We start from the raw sequence: 21,348 nt of genomic DNA, 5'->3' as shown, positions 1-21,348 counted from the left end.
CAACTCCTGGACAGTCTGTGGTGCAACGTGGCGTTGGTGGATGGAGCGAGACATGATGTCCCAGATGTGCTCAATTGGATTCAGGTCTGGGGAACGGGCGGGCCAGTCCATAGCATCAATGCCTTCCTCTTGCAGGAACTGCTGACACACTCCAGCCACATGAGGTCTAGCATTGCCTTGCATTAGGAGGAACCCAGGGCCAACCGCACCAGCATATGATCTCACAAGGGGTCTGAGGATCTCATCTCGGTACCTAATGGCTGTCAGGCTACCTCTGGCGAGCCCATGGAGGGCTGTGCGGCCCCCCAAAGAAATGCCACCCCACACCATGACTGTCCCACCGCCAAACCGGTCATGCTGGAGGATGTTGCAGGCAGCAGAACGTTCTCCATGGCGTCTCCAGACTGTCACGTGTGCTCAGTGTGAACCTGCTTTCATCTGTGAAGAGCACAGGGCGCCAGTGGCGAATTTGCCAATCTTGGTGTTCTCTGGCAAATGCCAAACGTCCTGCACGGTGTTGGGCTGTAAGCACAACCCCCACCTGTGGACGTCGGGCCCTCATACCACCCTCAAGGAATCTGTATCTGACCGTTTGAGCAGACATATGCACATTTGTGGCCTGCTGGAGGTCATTTTGCAGGGCTCTGGCAGTGCTCCTGCTCCTTCTTGCACAAAGGCAGAGGTAGCAGTCCTGCTGCTGGGTTGTTGCCCTCCTACGGCCTCCTCCACATCTCCTGATGTACTGGCCTGTCTCCTGGTAGCGCCTCCATGCTCTGGACACTACGCTGACAGACACAGCAAACCTTTTTGCCACAGCTCGCATTGATGTGCCATCCTGGATGAACTGCACTACCTGAGCCACTTGTGTGGGTTGTAGACTCCGTCTCATGCTACCACTAGAGTGAGAGCACCGCCAGCATTCAAAAGTGACCAAAACATCAGCCAGGAAGCATAGGAACTGAGAAGTGGTCTGTGGTCACCACCTGCAGAATCACTCCTTTTTTGGGGGTGTCTTGCTAATTGCCTATAATTTCCACCTTTTGTCTATTCCATTTGCACAACAGCATGTGAAATTTATTGTCAATCAGTGTTGCTTCCTAAGTGGACAGTTTGATTTCATAGAAGTGCGATTGACTTGGAGTTACATTGTGTTGTTTAAGTGTTCCCTTTATTTTTTTGAGCAGTGTATATATATATATATATATATACAGTGGGGAGAACAAGTATTTGATACACTGCCGATTTTGCCGATTTTCCTACTTACAAAGCATGTAGAGGTCTGTAATTTTTATCATAGGTACACTTCAACTGTGAGAGACGGAATCTAAAACAAAAATCCCGAAAATCACATTGTATGATTTTTAAGTAATTAATTAGCATTTTATTGCATGACATAAGTATTTGATACATCAGAAAAGCAGAACTTAATATTTGGTACAGAATCCTTTGTTTGCAATTACAGAGATCATACGTTTCCTGTAGTTCTTGACCAGGTTTGCACACACTGCAGCAGGGATTTTGGCCCACTCCTCCATACAGACCTTCTCCAGATCCTTCAGGTTTCGGGGCTGTCGCTGGGCAATACGGACTTTCAGCTCCCTCCAAAGATTTTCTATTGGGTTCAGGTCTGGAGACTGGCTAGGCCACTCCAGGACCTTGAGATACTTCTTACGGAGCCACTCCTTAGTTGCCCTGGCTGTGTGTTTCGGGTCGTTGTCATACTGGAAGACCCAGCCACGACCCATCATCAATGCTCTTACTGAGGGAAGGAGGTTGTTGGCTAAGATCTCGCAATACATGGCCCCATCCATCCTCCCCTCAATACGGTGCAGTCGTCCTGTCCCCTTTGCAGAAAAGCATCCCCAAAGAATGATGTTTCCACCTCCATGCTTCACGGTTGGGATGGTGTTCTTGGGGTTGTACTCATCCTTCTTCTTCCTCCAAACACGGCGAGTGGAGTTTAGACCAAAAAGCTCTATTTTTGAATCATCAGACCACATGACCTTCTCCCATTCCTCCTCTGGATCATCCAGATGGTCATTGGCAAACTTCAGACGGGCCTGGACATCCGCCTGCTTGAGCAGGGGGACCTTGTGTGCGCTGCAGGATTTTAATCCATGACGGCGTAGTGTGTTACTAATGGTTTTCTTTGAGACTGTGGTCCCAGCTCTCTTCAGGTCATTGACCAGGTCCTGCCGTGTAGTTCTGGGCTGATCCCTCACCTTCCTCATGATCATTGATGCCCCACGAGGTGAGATCTTGCATGGAGCCCCAGACCGAGGGTGATTGACCATCATCTTGAACTTCTTCTATTTTCTTCTATTTTCTAATAATTGCGCCAACAGTTGTTGCCTTCTCACCAAGCTGCTTGCCTATTGTCCTGTAGCCCATCCCAGCCTTGTGCAGGTCTACAATTTTATCCCTGATGTCCTTACACAGCTCTCTGGTCTTGGCCATTGTGGAGAGGTTGGAGTCTGTTTGATTGAGTGTGTGGACAGGTGTCTTTTATACAGGTAACGAGTTCAAACAGGTGCAGTTAATACAGGTAATGAGTGGAGAACAGGAGGGCTTCTTAAAGAAAAACGAACAGGTCTGTGAGAGCCGGAATTCTTACTGGTTGGTAGGTGATCAAATACTTATGTCATGCAATAAAATGCAAATGAATTACTTAAAAATCATACAATGTGATTTTCTGGATTTTTGTTTTAGATTCCGTCTCTCACAGTTGAAGTGTACCTATGATAAAAATTACAGACCTCTACATGCTTTGTAAGTAGGAAAACCTGCAAAATCGGCAGTGTATCAAATACTTGTTCTCCCCACTGTATATATATATATATATATATATATATATATATATATATATATATATATATATATATATATATATATATATATATATATATATATATATATGTGTGTGTGTGTGTGTGTGTGTGTGTAACAACTTGGAGCTGTGCAAAGCATTTCCTCTATAAGGACAACATGTTCCATAGAGATGTTGGGGCCAGTGAAGGGTGTGCATCTGAACACGATAGAGATGGCCTTGAGGTTGAAAGGTAAAGGGTTAGGAAAGGGAAAGGTAGGGAAAGAAAGGAGTGATGAAGAGAAAGAAGAGGTAGCGCAAACTAGTCTTTGATCATCAGGCGTGGAGAAACGGCCTGGCTAATAAATCCTTTGAGCCCTCTGTCCTCCTGACCTCCAGGCCCTGGGCAGGGTACCCCAGCTGAACCCACAGAAGAGTAACACTAAAACAGGGGGCTGAGGTCCCACCCTACACAACATAGCGGCGAGTCCCTCTACCTGGAACCACTCCTCATTAACCTCTTGACCAGGAGCCGTTACTCTAAGGTGGTTTATAAACTACCTATAATGGCTTGGAAATTGTTTTCACATTGTTCCTTTTTAGCACATTACCAACAACTATGACTGAGTACAGCTCAGCTCAGTGGTGTTATCAGGTTTTCACAGTGGTCAAGACAGCAGAAGCCATATTTAGATGGTGTTAATATATGCCAAGGCCGTCAACAGTGGTGTGAGTGAGTCACTGGACCAGCAGGCTTCTCTGCAGCTAGAATAGAGAAGCTATGGAATATAAAGTCATGGTGTATGCAAAGGGGAGAGGTTAGGATGTGACCTGGCCAAGAGGGTTGTTCAAACACGGAGGCCAAAAAGAGAGGACCACAGGTGTCTCGGGTTGGAGAGAGCGTTTGAAATTGAGCGGTGAAACTTCAGGCCAGGAGGCACGGGGAGAGGCCAGGGAGGCCGTGTGCTGTGCTGCTGTGCGTTAGGGGTTTTTGCGTGGGAAACAAGACTGTAGCCTGCAAAAGCCATTATGTCCTGGGATGAATTTTCACCCGGTTCCACACCTCCTCCTCGTCCCACTTTCCCTTCCGACAGCCGATTTCCTTTATTACGCCAGCAGGAAAGGTCCATGAAGAGGCTAGAATTTAGTTTGACAGTCCCGCCTTCCTCTACCCTGTCCTCCCCTCTCCTCTCCTCCACACCCTCTCTCAAAACCCCTGCGTCCCATGTCACATGTTTTTTATCCATGTTCAACGGTGCGTGCCGTGTGTGTGTGTTCACAGATTGACTTGACAGATTAATAGCAGTGATGTTAGAGGTACTATTCTCCCACAGAGTCAGCAGCACAGCTGGGATTACATGTGTGGACCTAGGCCTACAAGTCAAACTATCGCTCACACGCAGCACATATTCCTACAATCAATAACATGCCCAGTCTCTGGCATCGTTTAGTTTAGACTGGCTTGAACATGTTTACATTTATCTCCTAAATAAGGAAGACAGGTGCATTTCCTGCCCTTCCATTGGCATATGACATCAATTCATAACAAGGTTTCCATATGGAATATGTGGCGCTGGACATTTCACCGGCAACATTTTAATTTACCGGACATTTGAGAAATCTGTAGGACCCACATAAACTGGGTCATAACCTGATTAGGGTGTCCACCCACGGTACTCAGAACGACAGACATCACATTTAGATTATGGTAATTCATATTAACAGAACATACAAGTCGAGGATGCAACGATGTGCGTCCTTCTTACCAAACTCTGATGTGCACATCAAACATGTTAGAATAACTGCCACATTTACTTTCCTCAGGCTAGTGCTGTTCGATACTCATCTTGGCTATGTCAATCTACCATCCCCCATAGTAGAAAAGTTTACCTATTATATTGGTCAGCTTGTTGAGAAACAGCCTGTTCCAAACAGACTCTAGGACAGTTGTGGGAAGACAGAGTCCAAATGAATACAACAACGAGGCCTAGGCTACATAAAAAAAACATTAAAAAGCAATGAGTCTGATGCAACATATCAGAATGTTAAGCTTAAAATGTTGATAAACAAGTATTTCTTCACATTATAAGCAGACAAGGCAATAGGACACGCGTGAATGTTCATTCCATAATGCAAATAGCTGGAAAACACTGTTGTCAAAAGGGCACCGCAGGTTCATGTGACAGTGATGAAAATATCCATTAGAAATTGAGAAAAAGAGGACATCTAATAGGCTACTTTAAAGCAAGGTAAGACATGCCTCATATGTATTAAAACGTGCAGGTTTCAAACAATGAAGTATGTTTTCAAAATGCATAGCCTACTGCCTCCAGCTCATTGCAAAGTGGTGTGTGACATGCTGATGAAGCCCGCCTTCTGTTGCCATTTGAGATGCTGCAGCAGCAGCTCTCGCACTGTGACAGATTCTCTGTATCTATCTGTATGCTGTACGGGTGTGAAAAATAAGACACATAACGAAAATGGCAACTGTAAAGTTTGGTGGAGGATTAAAAATGGTCTGGGGCTGTTTTTCATGGTTCGGGCTCCTTATTTCCAATGAAGAGAAATCTTAACGCTACAGCATACAATGACATTCTTGTTGATTCTGTGCCTCCAACTTTGTGGAAGGCCCTTTGCTGCTTCAGCATGACAATACCACCGTGCACAAAGCAAGGTCCGTACAGAAATGGTTTGTCGAGATCAGTGTGGAAGAACTTGACTGGCCTGAACAGAGCCCTAACCTCAACCCCATCGAACACCTTTGGGATGAATTGGAAAGTCGATTGCGAGCCAGGCCTAATCACCCAACATCAGTGCCCGACCGCACTAATGCTCTTATGGCTGAATGAAAGAAAGTCCCCTCAGCAATGTTCCAACATCTAGTGGAAAGCCTTCACTGAAGAGTGGAGGCTGTTATAGCAGCAAAGGGGGGACCAACTCCATATTAATGCCCATAATTTTGGATTGAGATGTTTGACGAGCAGATGTTCACATACTTTTGGTCATGTAGTGTCTTTTTTTTTACCAGGTAAGTTGACTGAGAACACATTCTTATTTATAGTTCGACCTGGGGAATAGTTACAGGGGTTAGAGAAGAGGTATGAATGAGCCAATTGGAATCTGGGGATGATTAGGTGGCCATGATTGTACGAGGGCCGATTGGGAATTTAGCCAGGACACCGGGGTTAACGTCCCTACTCTTACGAAAAGTGAACACAGAGTCAGGAGATCCGTTTAACGTCCCATCCAAAAGATGGCACCCTACACAGGGCAATGTCCCCAATCACTGCCCTGGGGCATTGGAACAGAGGAAAGAATTCCTCTGTTATATAGATGCCTTAATTTAAAGTAGTATAGATTTTTTATATAAATGTTATTATAAACTGGGTGATTCAAGCCCTGAATGCTGATTGGCTGACAGCCATGGTATAGCAGACCGGTATGGCAAAACATTTATTTTTACTGCTCTAATTACATTGATAACCAGTTTACAACAGCAATAAGGCACATCGGGGGCTTGTGATATATGGCCAATATACCACGGCTAAGGGCTGTGTCCAGGCACCCTGCTTTGCGTTGTGCCTAAGAACAGCCCCTAGTCGTGGTATATTGGCCATATACCACATCTCCTCGGGCCTTATTACTTAAATATAGATGTTTAAGTTTACATTACCTTTGAACGTGCTCCCCATATGAGTCAACACTGAGTTCTTGTGGACACATCTCATTTTGTCCTCTAGTGAGTGGATCTAGAAGGGGAAAATTACATTAGAAAAAAGCACAAAATCAACAAAAAGGGATTCCTTTTTTGGGAACACTTTAATTAAAGTCTGCAGGTGTAAAGCATTATACATGCTTATAACAAGTTATGAAGTGTCATACCTACAGGCTTAGTAAAGTGTTACCATTTTATTCAAGTGGTTGTGTTCCTTTAAAATGACTTATACTGAACAGTTTGTGGGAGATAAATATGGTCATCCAGGGGTTAGTTTATTTGGAGAACGATCTGTCCACAAAATGTGTGAGAGAAACAGTGTGTGTGTGTGTGTGTGTGTGTGTGTGTGTGTGTGTGTGTGTGTGTGTGAGAAACAGTGGGAAGGGGCAGGGTAATTGTTTATAAGGTTACAGCAAGAATAAACAGATGTTCCATGTAATGAACTTAATCCAAAAAGATAGACTAACAGTCAGATAGGATGGCCGGAGGGTGAAAGAGTCCTGGAAAGGAAGAGAGGAATACAGTGGTGTGGAATGAGGGATGTACTGTACCGTAGAGAGACAGAGACTGAAAGACCAAGGTCAACTGATGCCCTTTTCCCACTACTGAGCCAAGCTGAGCATAGTCGAGCCAAGCTGTACTGTGCTGGCCATATAACATCATCATAGTTGCTGGAACCATAATGGAAAGGCAGCCTAGCGGTTAAGAGTGTTGTGCCAGTAACCAAAAGGTTGCTGGTTTGAATCCCCGAGCCGACTAGGTGAAACATCTGTCGATGTGCACTTGAGCAAGGCACTGAACCCTAATAAGAGCTGGATAAGAGCGTCTGCTAAATGACAAAAAATAAATAAAAGAAAGAACAAAAAAACATCCATGCCAGAAGAGTACGGTTATGCCTGGCACCACCTGTGACACTCACCCTGTCGACAAACTGCTGCTCCTTCAGCCTGGCCTCACTCAGCAGGGTGGTCTTCTCAGCTAGCTGGGCCTGCAGCTCCTCCACACCCATCTGAACCAATACAACACAATCATCAATAACAGACATGAGCATCAAATCAATAGAGACAAAGAAACTGTAGTTCTAGTTTTGGACGTTCCTCCTAAATGGGAAAATGGTTTGAACATTGTTTCAGAGCTCTCTTGAACAGATATTCCAATCTCAATGTGATTTACCTGAAAGATGGAGAAATAAAATAAATGTCACTTTTATAAGAGCATCAGGTGAGTGCTCTATTTCACAGCGTCTGTAAAGCATGGAGACAGAGCGACTGACCTGACATCTACATGAGTAGAGAGTGGCCTGTTGAGGCCCTGAATAAGGGTAGTCCTTCCTGAGTGTAACCCCATACAATCCCCACAAAGACATTACATCAGCTTGGAAATATGCAACAGCGAGGTGAACGAGAAAAGAGCTGCACTTCATTGTGTGTGTACGGGGGAGTGTGTCCTGTGTAGGTGTGCGTGCAAGCTGATCATTTCTTTGTGTAGAGTGTGTGTGTGATGTGGTGAATGTGTTCTGGCGTGTGTATGTGTATGTGTGACTGAGCGTGGGTGTTAGTCTGAGGGTCTCTCTACACAACAACACATGAGTATTAATTCGCCCTCTCCTCCCCCCTCTCTCCTCTCTCCTCCTGCCTTTCTACCTCTCTCTCTAGATCCCTGTCCTTTCTAAAGCATACATCTGCCGTCCAGAGAATGACTGCGTCCCAAATAGCACCCTATTACACATATAGAGCACTACTTATAGGGAATAGAGTGCCATTTGTGACACATAGATTAACTGGGAACAGGGATGGAGGGTGGAATGTGTGTACCAGACCTGGGTTCGAATAATATTTAACATTCACATACTTTATCTGGGCTTGATTGAGCTTGCCTGGCGAAAAGGAACCAATAGAATAGTCACAAAACCTCAGCCCATCTGGCACGCCAGGCAGTATTTTGAATAGTATTGGAACACAGGTCTGGATGGAGGAACAAAGGGGGGGTGTACTGCCTCTTAAACCCGTTTTCCAAAAGCGAACACTACCCAGTCTGATTCAAGAAATCCTCAGATCATCCAGCTAGCTCTGGAGACCAGCCACCTCACTCAAAGAACCTATCGCCTGATTACAGCAAAATGTGTAAGCCACACGCTTTGACAATTGCCTTGAACGTCTCAGGTCTTTAAAGTGGGGCTCCTGTTGTTAACACACACAGACAAACACATTTTTACTCCACAACAAACCAGAAGATAGCTGACTAACTGTTAAGCTCGTAAAAACTCTGAACTTTTGGAAAAATAAATAATTATACACACACACATACATATATATATATATATATATATACAGTGGGGAGAACAAGTATTTGATACACTGCCGATTTTGCAGGTTTTCCTACTTACAAAGCATGTAGAGGTCTGTACTTTTTATCATAGGTACACTTCAACTGTGAGAGACGGAATCTAAAACAAAAATCCAGAAAATCACATTGTATGATTTTTAAGTAATTAATTTGCATTTTATTGCATGACATAAGTATTTGATCACCTACCAACCAGTAAGAATTCCGGCTCTCACAGACCTGTTAGTTTTTCTTTAAGAAGCCCTCCTGTTCTCCACTCATTACCTGTATTAACTGCACCTGTTTGAACTCGTTACCTGTATAAAAGACACCTGTCCACACACTCAATCAAACAGACTCCAACCTCTCCACAATGGCCAAGACCAGAGAGCTGTGTAAGGACATCAGGGATAAAATTGTAGACCTGAACAAGGCTGGGATGGGCTACAGGACAATAGGCAAGCAGCTTGGTGAGAAGGCAACAACTGTTGGCGCAATTATTAGAAAATGGAAGAAGTTGAAGATGACGGTCAATCACCCTCGGTCTGGGGCTCCATGCAAGATCTCACCTCGTGGGGCATCAATGATCATGGGGAAGGTGAGGGATCAGCCCAGAACTACACGGCAGGACCTGGTCAATGACCTGAAGAGAGCTGGGACCACAGTCTCAATGAAAACCATTAGTACCACACTACGCCGTCATGGATTAAAATCCTGCAGCACACGCAAGGTCCCCCTGCTCAAGCCAGCGCATGTCCAGGCCCGTCTGAAGTTTGCCAATGACCATTTGGATGATCCAGAGGAGGAATGGGAGAAGGTCATGTGGTCTGATGAGACAAAAATAGAGCTTTTTGGTCTAAACTCCACTCGCCGTGTTTGGAGGAAGAAGAAGGATGAGTACAACCCCAAGAACACCATCCCAACCGTGAAGCATGGAGGTGGAAACATCATTCTTTGGGGATGCTTTTCTGCAAAGGGGACAGGACGACTGCACCGTATTGAGGGGAGGATGGATGGGGCCATGGATCGCGAGATCTTGGCCAACAACCTCCTTCCCTCAGTAAGAGCATTGAAGATGGGTCGTGGCTGGGTCTTCCAGCATGACAACGACCCGAAACACACAGCCAGGGCAACTAAGGAGTGGCTCCGTAAGAAGCATCTCAAGGTCCTGGAGTGGCCTAGCCAGTCTCCAGACCTGAACCCAATAGAAAATCTTTGGAGGGAGCTGAAAGTCCGTATTGCCCAGCGACAGCCCCGAAACCTGAAGGATCTGGAGAAGGTCTGTATGGAGGAGTGGGCCAAAATCCCTGCTGCAGTGTGTGCAAACCTGGTCAAGAACTACAGGAAACGTATGATCTCTGTAATTGCAAACTAAGGTTTCTGTACCAAATATTAAGTTCTGCTTTTCTGATGTATCAAATACTTATGTCATGCAATAAAATGCCAATTAATTACTTAAAAATCATACAATGTGATTTTCTGGATTTTTGTTTTAGATTCCGTCTCTCACAGTTGAAGTGTACCTATGATAACAATTACAGACCTCAACATGCTTTGTAAGTAGGAAAACCTGCAAAATCGTCAGTGTATCAAATACTTGTTCTCCCCACTGTATATAGACACAAGGCCCACGTCTGGGGTTTGGTTTTGCTTGGCTTTCCACACTGAACCGGTAATCTTTCCTCCATCAGACACATAGGTGTTTCAAATACAGGCCCACAGAGAGGCAGGATCAAGAAAAATGACCATTTGTGCAGAGGTGTGTGTGTGTGTGAGTCTCTTTTGTGAGCGGGATGAGCAGGAAGCTGTATTAATGTATTGCTTCAACAGAATCGCATTCTATATGTCATCCAGCCAAGCGAAGCCTCCAGGGCTGTATGGGTTTCCCAAAAGTCAACCTATTCCCTTTATAGTGCACTACTTTTGATCAGGGCATAGAATGCTCTAGGCAAAAGTAGTGCACTAAAAATAGGGAATAAGGTGCGATTTGAGACACACAGTCTGTCGGTGGGAAGATACCACAGATATGGCAACCTCTTTTGACATCCTGTGTGCGGGGGTAAATTAAATACAGTATGAATAAACCGGTAAACCTGTAGCGATGGGGTGGCGGTAGCCTCAAAGTTAAGAGAGGAGGGCCAGTAGTGCACTGGTTACTGGCCCTCCTCTCTTAACTTTGAGGCTACCGCCACCCCATCGCTACAGGTTTACCGGTTTATTCATACTGTATTTAATTTACCCCCGCACACAGGATGTCAAAAGAGGTTGCCATATCTGTGGTATCTTCCCACCGCCAGACAGGCTGCCGTTTTGAATCTCAGGGCTGACGGGAGAAATCTGGCAGGAGCGAGTCAAGCAGCTAGTGGGTGGTGGCAGTTAATTCCCAAACTGCTCTGTGGCTAACCCTGTGCCGCTAGTTGTGCTCCTCGCTAGGGATGTGACAAATGGAACATTTTCTTAATGTTTAAACTGATATTTTGTTATTGGTTTTCCATCAAAACAAGAAGAAAATGCATAAAATTCCACATGAATTCACAATGCAGATGGTCTACATCGCGCTTCCTGCAGAGAGAAAATTATAGAATTTATGCTGCTGGTGCTCTTGCTTTTCACAAGAGTGGCTCGTGTAGCTTGTTGTTGTCATCCAATCACAAGTCATCAAACCGGCACTAGGCTATAGTCAGAGCTAGAGCCTCTGTGTGGCAAGCTATTAGGCGATATCTAACTAAAAGTTAAATGAGAAGGACATGCTACAACCCCAAAAGCCAACATTACTTAATAATCCGAATGGACTTGTTGTTATTTACTGTAGGATTCGGAAGGGGAGGAAGTGCACAGTTCAAGTTATGTAGTCTCAACTAGCCTAGCTAACATTAGCTAGCTAGCTTAACTACTCTTGGGTTGATGCAGTCAAGGCCAGTACTATGTAATCAGATGAGATGATACATAACTAGCAATAAGTTAGTCTACCAGCGCGAGTCGACTTGGTTTCCATCTCTCTCTCCCTCCATGCGTCACTCACAGGAGCTGCTGCTCTGCTTCGAGCCGCTCACTCTCCCTCATTATAAAGTAGCTAAAAATATATTTTTCTCCTCCTAATGTTACAGCATTGTTGTGTTAGGTATTTGTTTCATTTTTATTTCCCCCTTTATGTTGATGATGATGATCAGGACTTGTTAGTGGTAGTTTTGTAATAACTGCACTGTGATTTTAATTTTGTGATTTTTTCCCCTTAACATCAAGGATGCCAATTTGTTTAAAAGTTTTAACCCCTACTCCTAGCTTCACCCTGTGCTGCTCCCAATAAACATGGACAGTATGAACTGAGATACCGTACCTCTCCACTGCCGCTGTGGGTCCTTGCCTGCAGGTCCTCCAGCTCTTTCTGTACCTGCCACACTCTGTCCCCCATCTCCACCTCTCGACTCTGCCGGGAAGAACAGGACAACCACGGCCCAGTCATTTCCTTTCTTCGAAAATACAGTAGGTCTGTACTCAAAAAGTACAGTACTTTCAAATAACTTTCCCCCATTTTTTTCTTGTATTTATATGTATTTTGCCTGCCTTTGGGGGGGGGGGGTACTTACATTTATTTGATCAGCACACAAACATTTCAGCTAAAAGCCTTTCTTCAGTGTGTATTTCATCTCTGTATAGTCTGATATCACAACTACACAGTATTGTCAGTCAGTCAAATACCAAGTGCTACTCTACTTAAGGCCTCCCTACTTTCATTATGTCTGGAGACAGTGATGAATGAGAGAAGACAGCTTTTATTGTAGTTTACTTAACTGAGCAGAGCAGACTATCCCTCTATAGTCATTTAGTCTAGTTTCAAATGTAAATCACTTAACAGACTGTCAGAAGGTAGACACACACACAAACACACACATTTAGTCTAGTAGTCTTTAATGTAAATCATTCAGCAGACACTACAGCCAGAAGGTATCTGTCATTTAGCTGAGTTCTCTGGGGGACTGATTGAAGGGAGGAGGTTCCATGTCAGTAATAGTTTCCTGATGATGGGTGGAGTCCTTTTCTTATAAAGCTCAAAGTTGAAAAATATGTCAGGAACTGATAGGAGTGTATGGACTACTGACCAGTATCACAATACTATTAGAATCACGGCATGGAAACAAAACACAAGTGGACAAATTCTTCTGAGGAAAACAGACCCAATGTTGGACCAGTAAATCATACTTGTAAACTACTTTCTAAAAGCAAACCAGTCAGTCTGTCTGTAATGATAAATGTCAATTAATATAACCCTTTACTTTAAAATATAGCTGTAGTAATATATTTGTAGTTACATAGGAACTGCTATGTATTTACATATTGATAGAGTTTAGTAGTATAGGTTATTACAAGTGTGAGAGACACATTCATGTGCTATTCATTCATACAGTACTGTACCTGCAGGACCTGCTCATATCGATGGACTGTTCTGTTTAAGTCATCATCTTTCTGGGCGATCACCTTCTGCAGCTGATTGGTCTCTTCCTGATGGCTGTCCATAAGCTCCACCTCCACGCTCTGGGCCTTCCCTGATTGGAAGAGAAGAGAGGAGAAAGAGTTCTGATATAGGATCAGTTTGGCCTTTTAGGTTATACAGAATATGATTAAATGGGCAGACCTGATACTAGATCAGATTCAGTACTCAGACAGTTTTTGAATACGGGCCAAGAAACAAAGCACGTAGTAGACCTTGAAGTTCACATATTACAAACCAGTCACTCACTTCCGTTTTGGAATGCAGTGTTAATGACTGGACTACAGTGAAAACATATGGTGATTCTTTCAGACAGAGACAGTTTCCTAATTCAATCATCTCCCAACTCCGTTTCACCCCTATTGTTCTCTGTCTAAAAAGTCACTCATCTTTAAAACTCATTTCATTTTCTCTATTGGAAACACTTCAAATGAATACTACAAGGACCAATTACACATTCATTTATGTGGATTCCATGACAAATGATCAAACAGTGAAGAATTTGCATTGGTGAAGTTTGAGAGGATGGTTTAGACTATAAACTAACACCGTAAACCATTTTAGTCACACAAAACAAATTCATTTATAACATATAATGACTTCATATGTGCATATTCTTTTCAGTGTTTTGGGCATTGACAGTCTTCCATCTGCGTCACTTCCTGTTGAATCTGCAGACGTGTTGCTGTGCGTTTTGTTGCTGTGCGTTTTGCTGCCAACTTTACTTTACTTTGCTAGCTGACAACTTTACGTTTTTTGTTTTGTTTTTGTTTTTAATTACCGTTTATATTTTTAGTTTTTCCATCGCAACTTTTTTCCCTCATTCAACTTTTTCACTCCGGACGCTTTATCTGGACATGGTTCGTCAACACCTTCAACAGCCGAAGCTAAGTAGTAACATTAACATGATGTCTTCTAATTGCAGTCGCTGTACTCATAATATACAGGAGAACGATCGCCTTACGGCGAGAATAGCTGTGCTACAAGCCCAGCTTCAGACGCAATCGTTAGGCAAGGGTAATTTCAGTGTAGGAAAGGAAGAAACAGCGTCTGTGCCACCAGTAAGTACAGATAGTAACGTTAGTATAAATCCCCCCGCACAGTCCCCGCAGCCGGACAACTTTCTCATGGCTTCTGGAGGGAAATGCTGTTGGAATGCTCAACCGGTGTCGCTCATTCAGCCGACAGAAACTTTCAACCGGTTCTCCCCATTATGTAGCGAGTCGGAGTCTGAGTCTGAGTCTTCTCTTGTCTCTACTCCTCCCGTTACGGGGTCTGAGACGCCGAAGGCTCCCACCATTAGCTCTGACAAATTGAAAACCCTAGTCATTGGCGACTCCATTACCCGCAGTATTAGACTTAAAGCGAATCACCCAGCGATCATACACTGTTTACCAGGGGGCAGGGCTACCGACGTTAAGGCTAATCTAAAGATGGTGCTGGCTAAAGCTAAATCTGGCGAGTGTAGAGAGTATAGAGATATTGTTATCCACGTCGGCACCAACGATGTTAGGATGAAACAGTCAGAGGTCACCAAGCGCAACATAGCTTCAGCGTGTAAATCAGCTAGAAAGATGTGTCGGCATCGAGTAATTGTCTCTGGCCCCCTCCCAGTTAGGGGGAGTGACGAGCTCTACAGCAGAGTCTCAGCACTCAATCGCTGGTTGAAAACTGTTTTCTGCCCCTCCCAAAAGATAGAATTTGTAGATAATTGGCCCTCTTTCTGGGACTCACCCACAAACAGGACCAAGCCTGACCTGCTGAGGAGTGACGGACTCCATCCTAGCTGGAGGGGTGCTCTCATCTTATCTACCAACATAGACAGGGCTCTAACTCCTCTAGCCCCACAATGAAATAGGGTGCAGGCCAGGCAGCAGGCTGTTAGCCAACCTGCCAGCTTAGTGGAGTCTGCCAATAGCACAGTCAGTGTAGTCAGCTCAGCCATACCCATTGAGACTGTGTCTGTGCCTCGACCTAGGTTGGGCAAAACTAAACATGGCGGTGTTCGCCTTAGCAATCTTATTAGGATAAAGACCTCCTCCATTCCTGCCATTATTGAAAGAGATCGTGATACCTCACATCTCAAAATAGGGTTACTTAATGTTAGATCCCTCACTTCAAAGGCAGTCATAGTCAATGAACTAATCACTGATCATAATCTTGATGTGATTGGCCTGACTGAAACATGGCTTAAGCCTGATGAATTTACTGTGTTAAATGAGGCCTCACCTCCTGGTTACACTAGTGACCATATCCCCCGTGCATCCCGCAAAGGCGGAGGTGTTGCTAACATTTACGATAGCAAATTTCAATTTACAAAAAAAAAAATGGCGTTTTCGTCTTTTGAGCTTCTAGTCATGAAATCTATGCAGCCTACTCATTCACTTTTTATAGCTACTGTTTACAGGCCTCCTGGGCCATATACAGCGTTCCTCTCTGAGTTTCCTGAATTCCTATCAGACCTTGTAGTCATAGCAGATCATATTCTAATTTTTGGTGATTTTAATATTCACATGGAGAAGTCCACAGACCCACTCCAAAAGTCTTTCGGAGCCATCATCGACTCAGTGGGTTTTGTCCAACATGTCTCTGGACCTACTCACTGCCACAGTCATACTCTGGACCTAGTTTTGTCCCATGGAATAAATGTTGTAGATCTTAATGTTTTTCCACATAATCCTGGACTATCGGACCACCATTTTATTACGTTTGCAATCGCAACAAATAATCTGCTCAGACCCCAACCAAGGAGCATCAAAAGTCGTGCTATAAATTCTCAGACAACACAAAAATTCCTTGATGCCCTTCCAGACTCCTTCTGCCTACCCAAGGACGTCAGAGGACAAAAATCAGTTAACCACCTAACTGAGGAACTCAATTTAACCTTGCGCAATACCCTAGATGCAGTTGCACCCCTAAAAACGAAAAACATTTGTCATAAGAAACTAGCTCCCTGGTATACAGAAAATACCCGAGCTTTGAAGCAAGCTTCCAGGAAATTGGAACGGAAATGGCGCCACACCAAACTGGAAGTCTTCCGACTAGCTTGGAAAGACAGTACCGTGCAGTACCGAAGAGCCCTCACTGCTGCTCGATCATCCTACTTTTCCAACTTAATCGAGGAAAATAAGAACAATCCAACATTTATTTTTGATACTGTTGCGAAACTAACTAAAAAGCAGCATTCCCCAAGAGAGGATGGCTTTCACTTCAGCAGTAATAAATTCATGAACTTCTTTGAGGAAAAGATCATGACCATTAGAAAGCAAATTACGGACTCCTCTTTGAATCTGCGTATTCCTCCAGGGCTTAGCTGTCCTGGATCTGCACAGCTCTGCGAGGGCCTGGGATCGGGAGAGACACTTAAGTGTTTTAGTACTATATCTCTTGACACAATGATGAAAATAATCATGGCCTCTAAACCTTCAAGCTGCATACTGGATCCTATTCCTACTAAACTGCTGAAGGAGCTGCTTCCTGTGCTTGGCCCTCCTATGTTGAACATAATAAACAGCTCTCTATCCACCGGATGTGTACCAAACTCACTAAAAGTGGCAGTGATAAAGCCTCTCTTGAAAAAGCCAAACCTTGACCCGGAAAATATAAAAAACTATCGGCCTATATCGAATCTTCCATTCCTCTCAAAAATTTTTGAAAAAGCTGTTGCGCAGCAACTCACTGCCTTTCTGAAGACAAACAATGTATACGAAATGCTTCAGTCTGGTTTTAGACCCCATCATAGCACTGAGACTGCACTTGTGAAGGTGGTAAATGACCTTTTAATGGCGTCAGACCGAGGCTCTGCATCTGTCCTCGTGCTACTAGACCTTAGTGCTGCCTTTGACACCATCGATCACCACATTCTTTTGGAGAGACTGGAAACCCAAATTGGTCTACACGGACAAGTTCTGGCCTGGTTTAGATCTTACCTGTCGGAAAGATATCAGTTTGTCTCTGTGAATGGTCTGTCCTCTGACAAATCAACTGTACATTTCGGTGTTCCTCAAGGTTCCGTTTTAGGACCACTATTGTTTTCACTATATATTTTACCTCTTGGGGATGTTATTCGAAAACATAATGTTAACTTTCACTGCTATGCGGATGACACACAGCTGTACATTTCAATGAAACATGGTGAAGCCCCAAAATTGCCCTCGCTAGAAGCCTGTGTTTCAGACATAAGGAAGTGGATGGCTGAAAACTTTCTACTTTTAAACTCGGACAAAACAGAGATGCTTGTTCTAGGTCCCAAGAAACAAAGAGATCTTCTGTTAAATCTGACAATTCATCTTGATGGTTGTAAAGTCGTCTCAAATAAAACTGTGAAGGACCTCGGCGTTACTCTTGACCCTGATCTCTCTTTTGACGAACATATCAAGACTGTTTCAAGGACAGCTTTTTTCCATCTACGTAACATTGCAAAAATCAGAAATTTTCTGTCCAAAAATGATGCAGAAAAATTAATCCATGCATTTGTTACTTCTAGGTTAGACTACTGCAATGCTCTACTTTCCGGCTACCCGGATAAAGCACTAAATAAACTTCAGTTAGTGCTAAATACGGCTGCTAGAATCCTGACTAGAACCAAGAAATTTGATCATATTACTCCAGTGCTAGCTTCCCTACACTGGCTTCCTGTTAAGGCAAGGGCTGATTTCAAGGTTTTACTGTTAACCTATAAAGCGTTACATGGGCTTGCTCCTACCTATCTTTCAGAGTTGGTCCTGCCGTACATACCAATACGTACGCTACGGTCACAAGACGCAGGCCTCCTAATTGTCCCTAGAATTTCTAAGCAAACAGCGGGAGGCAGGGCTTTCTCCTATAGATCTCCATTTTTATGGAACAGTCTGCCTACCCATGTGAGAGACGCAGACTCGGTCTCAACCTTTAAGTCTTTACTGAAGACTTATCTCTTCAGTAGGTCATATGATTGAGTGTAGTCTGGCCCAGGAGTGTGAAGGTGAACGGAAAGGCTCTGGAGCAACGAACCGCCCTTGCTGTCTCTGCCAGGCCAGTTCCCCTCTCTCCACTGGGATTCTCTGCCTCTAACCCTGTTACAGGGGCTGAGTCACTGGCTTGCTGGTGCTCTTTCATGCCGTCCCTAGGAGGGGTGCGTCACTTGAGTGGGTTGAGTTACTGACGTGATCTTCCTGTCTGGGTTGGCGCCCCCCCTTGGTTTGTGCTGTGGTGGAGACCTTTGTGGGCTATACTCGGCCTTGTCTCAGGATTGTAAGTTGGTGGTTGAGGATTTCCCTCTAGTGGTGCGGGGGCTGTGCTTTGGCAAAGTGGGTGGGGTTATATCCTTCCTGTTTGGCCCTGTCCGGGGGTTTCTTCGGATGGGGCCACAGTGTCTCCTGACCGCTCCTGTCTCAGCCTCCAGTATTTATGCTGCAGTAGTTTATGTGTCGGGGGGCTAGGGTCAGTTGGTTACCTGGAGTACTTCTCCTGTCTTATCCAGTGTCCTGTGTGAATTTAAGTATGCTCTCTCTAATTCTCTCGTTCTCTTTTTCTCTCTGAGAACCTGAGCCCTAGGACCATACGTCAGGACTACCGGGCATGATGACACCTTGCTGTCCCCAGTCCGCCTGGCCTTGCTGCTATTCCAGTTTCAACTGTTCTGCCTGCGGTTACGGAACCCCTACCTGTCCCAGACCTGCTGTTTTCAACTCTTAATGATCGGCTATGAAAAGCCAACTGAGATTTATTCCTGATTATTATTTGACCATGCTTGTCATTTATGAACATTTTGAAAATCTTGGCTCTCTCTAATTTTCTCCTTCTCTCTTTCTTTCTCTCGGAGGACCTGGGCCCTAGGACCATGCGTCGGGACTGCCGCCCGTGGTGACTCCTTGCTGTCCCCAGTCCGCCTGGCCTTGCTGCTATTCCAGTTTCAGCTGTTCTGCCTGCGGTTATGGAACCGCCACCTGTCCCAGACCTGTTGTTTTTCAACTCTTGATGATCGGCTATGAAAAGCCAACTGAAAATTATTCATGATTATTATTTGACCATGCTTGTCACTTATGAACATTTTTGAACATCTTGGCATAGTTCTGTTATAATCTCCACCCGGCACAGCCAGAAGAGGACTGGCCACCCCTCATAGCCTGGTTCCTCTCTAGGTTTCTTCCTAGGTTTTGGCCTTTCTAGGGAGTTTTTCCTAGCCACCGTGCTTCTACACCTGCATTACTAGCTGTTTGGGGTTTTAGGCTGGGTGTCTGTACAGCACTTCGAGATATTAGCTGATGTACGAAGGGCTATATAAAATAAAATTGATTGATTGATTGATAGTAACATAAGTAGTAAGACACACTTCCGAAAAACTTGAGGTGCTAACTAACTGAACTGTAGAAAAAGAAAGCTGCGACTTTCTTAATATTTTTAAAGTTTCAATGGTAATACCTGCCAGTGTCTTATCATGCAATGGCTTGTCAGAAAACTCTGATTCCCTCTCACCAATGGTCTCCTTCAGTGCAGCAGTCATCTCCTGTTCTTTCAAAGCCATCTGTGTGTTGAACTCCCTCATCAGCTGCTTTAGGGACGAGTTCTGCTTCATCTCCAGATCCTCGACCTCAAGCCTGTTCAATGGGGAGAGAATAATTTAAAATACAGTATGGATAGAGAAAGAAAAAACAGGAAGTACCAAAAAGGATGAATAGAAAGGGCAATGAAAGCATTTATTTTCTGACCTCAACTGACTACTTTAACTTCATTGGGATAGGGGGCAGCATTGGGAAGTTTGGATGAAAAGTATGCCCAGAGTAAACTGCCTGTTACTCAGGCCCAGAAGCTAGAATATGCATATAATTAGAGTGTTTTCCATCCAAATCTACTAAAGTTTCCAAAACTGTTAAAATAATGTCTGTGAGTGTAACAGAACTCATATGGCAGGCAAAGACCTGAGAAAAATCCAACTAGGAAGTGGGAAATCTGAGGTTTGTAGTTTTTTAGTGATTGCCTATCCAATATCCTGTGTCTATGGGGTCAGATTGCACTTCCTAAGGCTTCCAGTAGATGTCAACAATCTATAGAAGTTGTTTCAGGCTTCTATTGTGAAAGGGGAGAGAATAAGAGCTGTTTCAACAAGTGGTCAGGCTGAAAGCCTTTAGTTTAGTCTCGCGCATGGCCGTGAGCGCGAGCTCCGTTCCCTTTCCTTTCTAATGACAACGGAATTGTTAGGTTGGAATATTATTGAAGATTTATGATAAAAACATCCTAAAGATTGATTATATACATCGTTTGACATGTTTCTATGAACTTTAATGGAACTTTTTTGACTTTTCGTCTGGACTTTGTGCCCGAGCTTTGTGCATTTGGATTACTGGACTAAACGCGCAAACAAAAAGGAGGTATTTGGACATAAAGATTAACTTTATCGAACAAAACTAACATTTATTGTCTAACATGGAGACCTGGGAGTGCCATCAGATGAAGATCATCAAAGGTAAGTGATTCATTTTAATGCTATTTCTAACTTTTGTGACACCTCTCCTTGGTTGGAAAATGGCTGTATGGTTTTCTGTGGCTAGGCGCTGACCTAACATAATCGCATGGTGTGCTTTTGCCGTAAAGCCTTTTTGAAATCTGACACAGCGGCTGGATTAACAAGAAGTTTATCTTTAATCGTATGTATAACACTTGTATCTTTCATCAATGTTTATGATGAGCAATTTCACCTGATGTTTGTTTGAGACAATGCATTTCTGAACATAAAGCGCCAATTTCAAATGAGGTTTTTGGACATAAAGATGAACTTTATCGAACAAAACACACATTTATTGTCTAACATGGAGTCCTGAGAGTGCCATCCGGTGAAGATCAAAGGTTAGTGATTAATTTGAACGCTATTTCTGACTTTTGTGACACCTCTCCTTCTTTGGAAAATAGCTGTATGGTTTTCTGTGGCTAGGCGCTGACCTAACATAATCGCATGGTGTGCTTTCGCCGTAAAGCCTTTTTGAAATCGGACACTGTGGCTGGATTAACAAGAAGTTTGTCTTTAAAATGGTGTAT

At 44.0% G+C, this 21,348-nt stretch overlaps 1 protein-coding gene across 1 annotated transcript in view; it reads right to left on the bottom strand.

Moving 5' to 3' along the window:
- The window catches only part of golga4 (golgin A4), a 66,240-nt gene that overhangs the window by 7,021 nt on the left and 37,871 nt on the right, over positions 1-21,348 (bottom strand). The window contains exons 17-21 of the mRNA XM_071409363.1: positions 19,738-19,913; positions 13,260-13,390; positions 12,184-12,273; positions 7,441-7,530; positions 6,480-6,555 (exon numbers count right to left, since the gene is read on the bottom strand). Coding sequence (XP_071265464.1) covers positions 6,480-6,555; positions 7,441-7,530; positions 12,184-12,273; positions 13,260-13,390; positions 19,738-19,913 — 563 coding nt within the window. The remainder of the gene's footprint in view (positions 1-6,479; positions 6,556-7,440; positions 7,531-12,183; positions 12,274-13,259; positions 13,391-19,737; positions 19,914-21,348) is intronic.

Source organism: Salvelinus alpinus, chromosome 7 (assembly GCF_045679555.1).
Source record: "Salvelinus alpinus chromosome 7, SLU_Salpinus.1, whole genome shotgun sequence".
NCBI lineage: Eukaryota > Metazoa > Chordata > Actinopteri > Salmoniformes > Salmonidae > Salvelinus > Salvelinus alpinus.
This window is presented reverse-complemented; position numbering and strand designations above follow the sequence as displayed.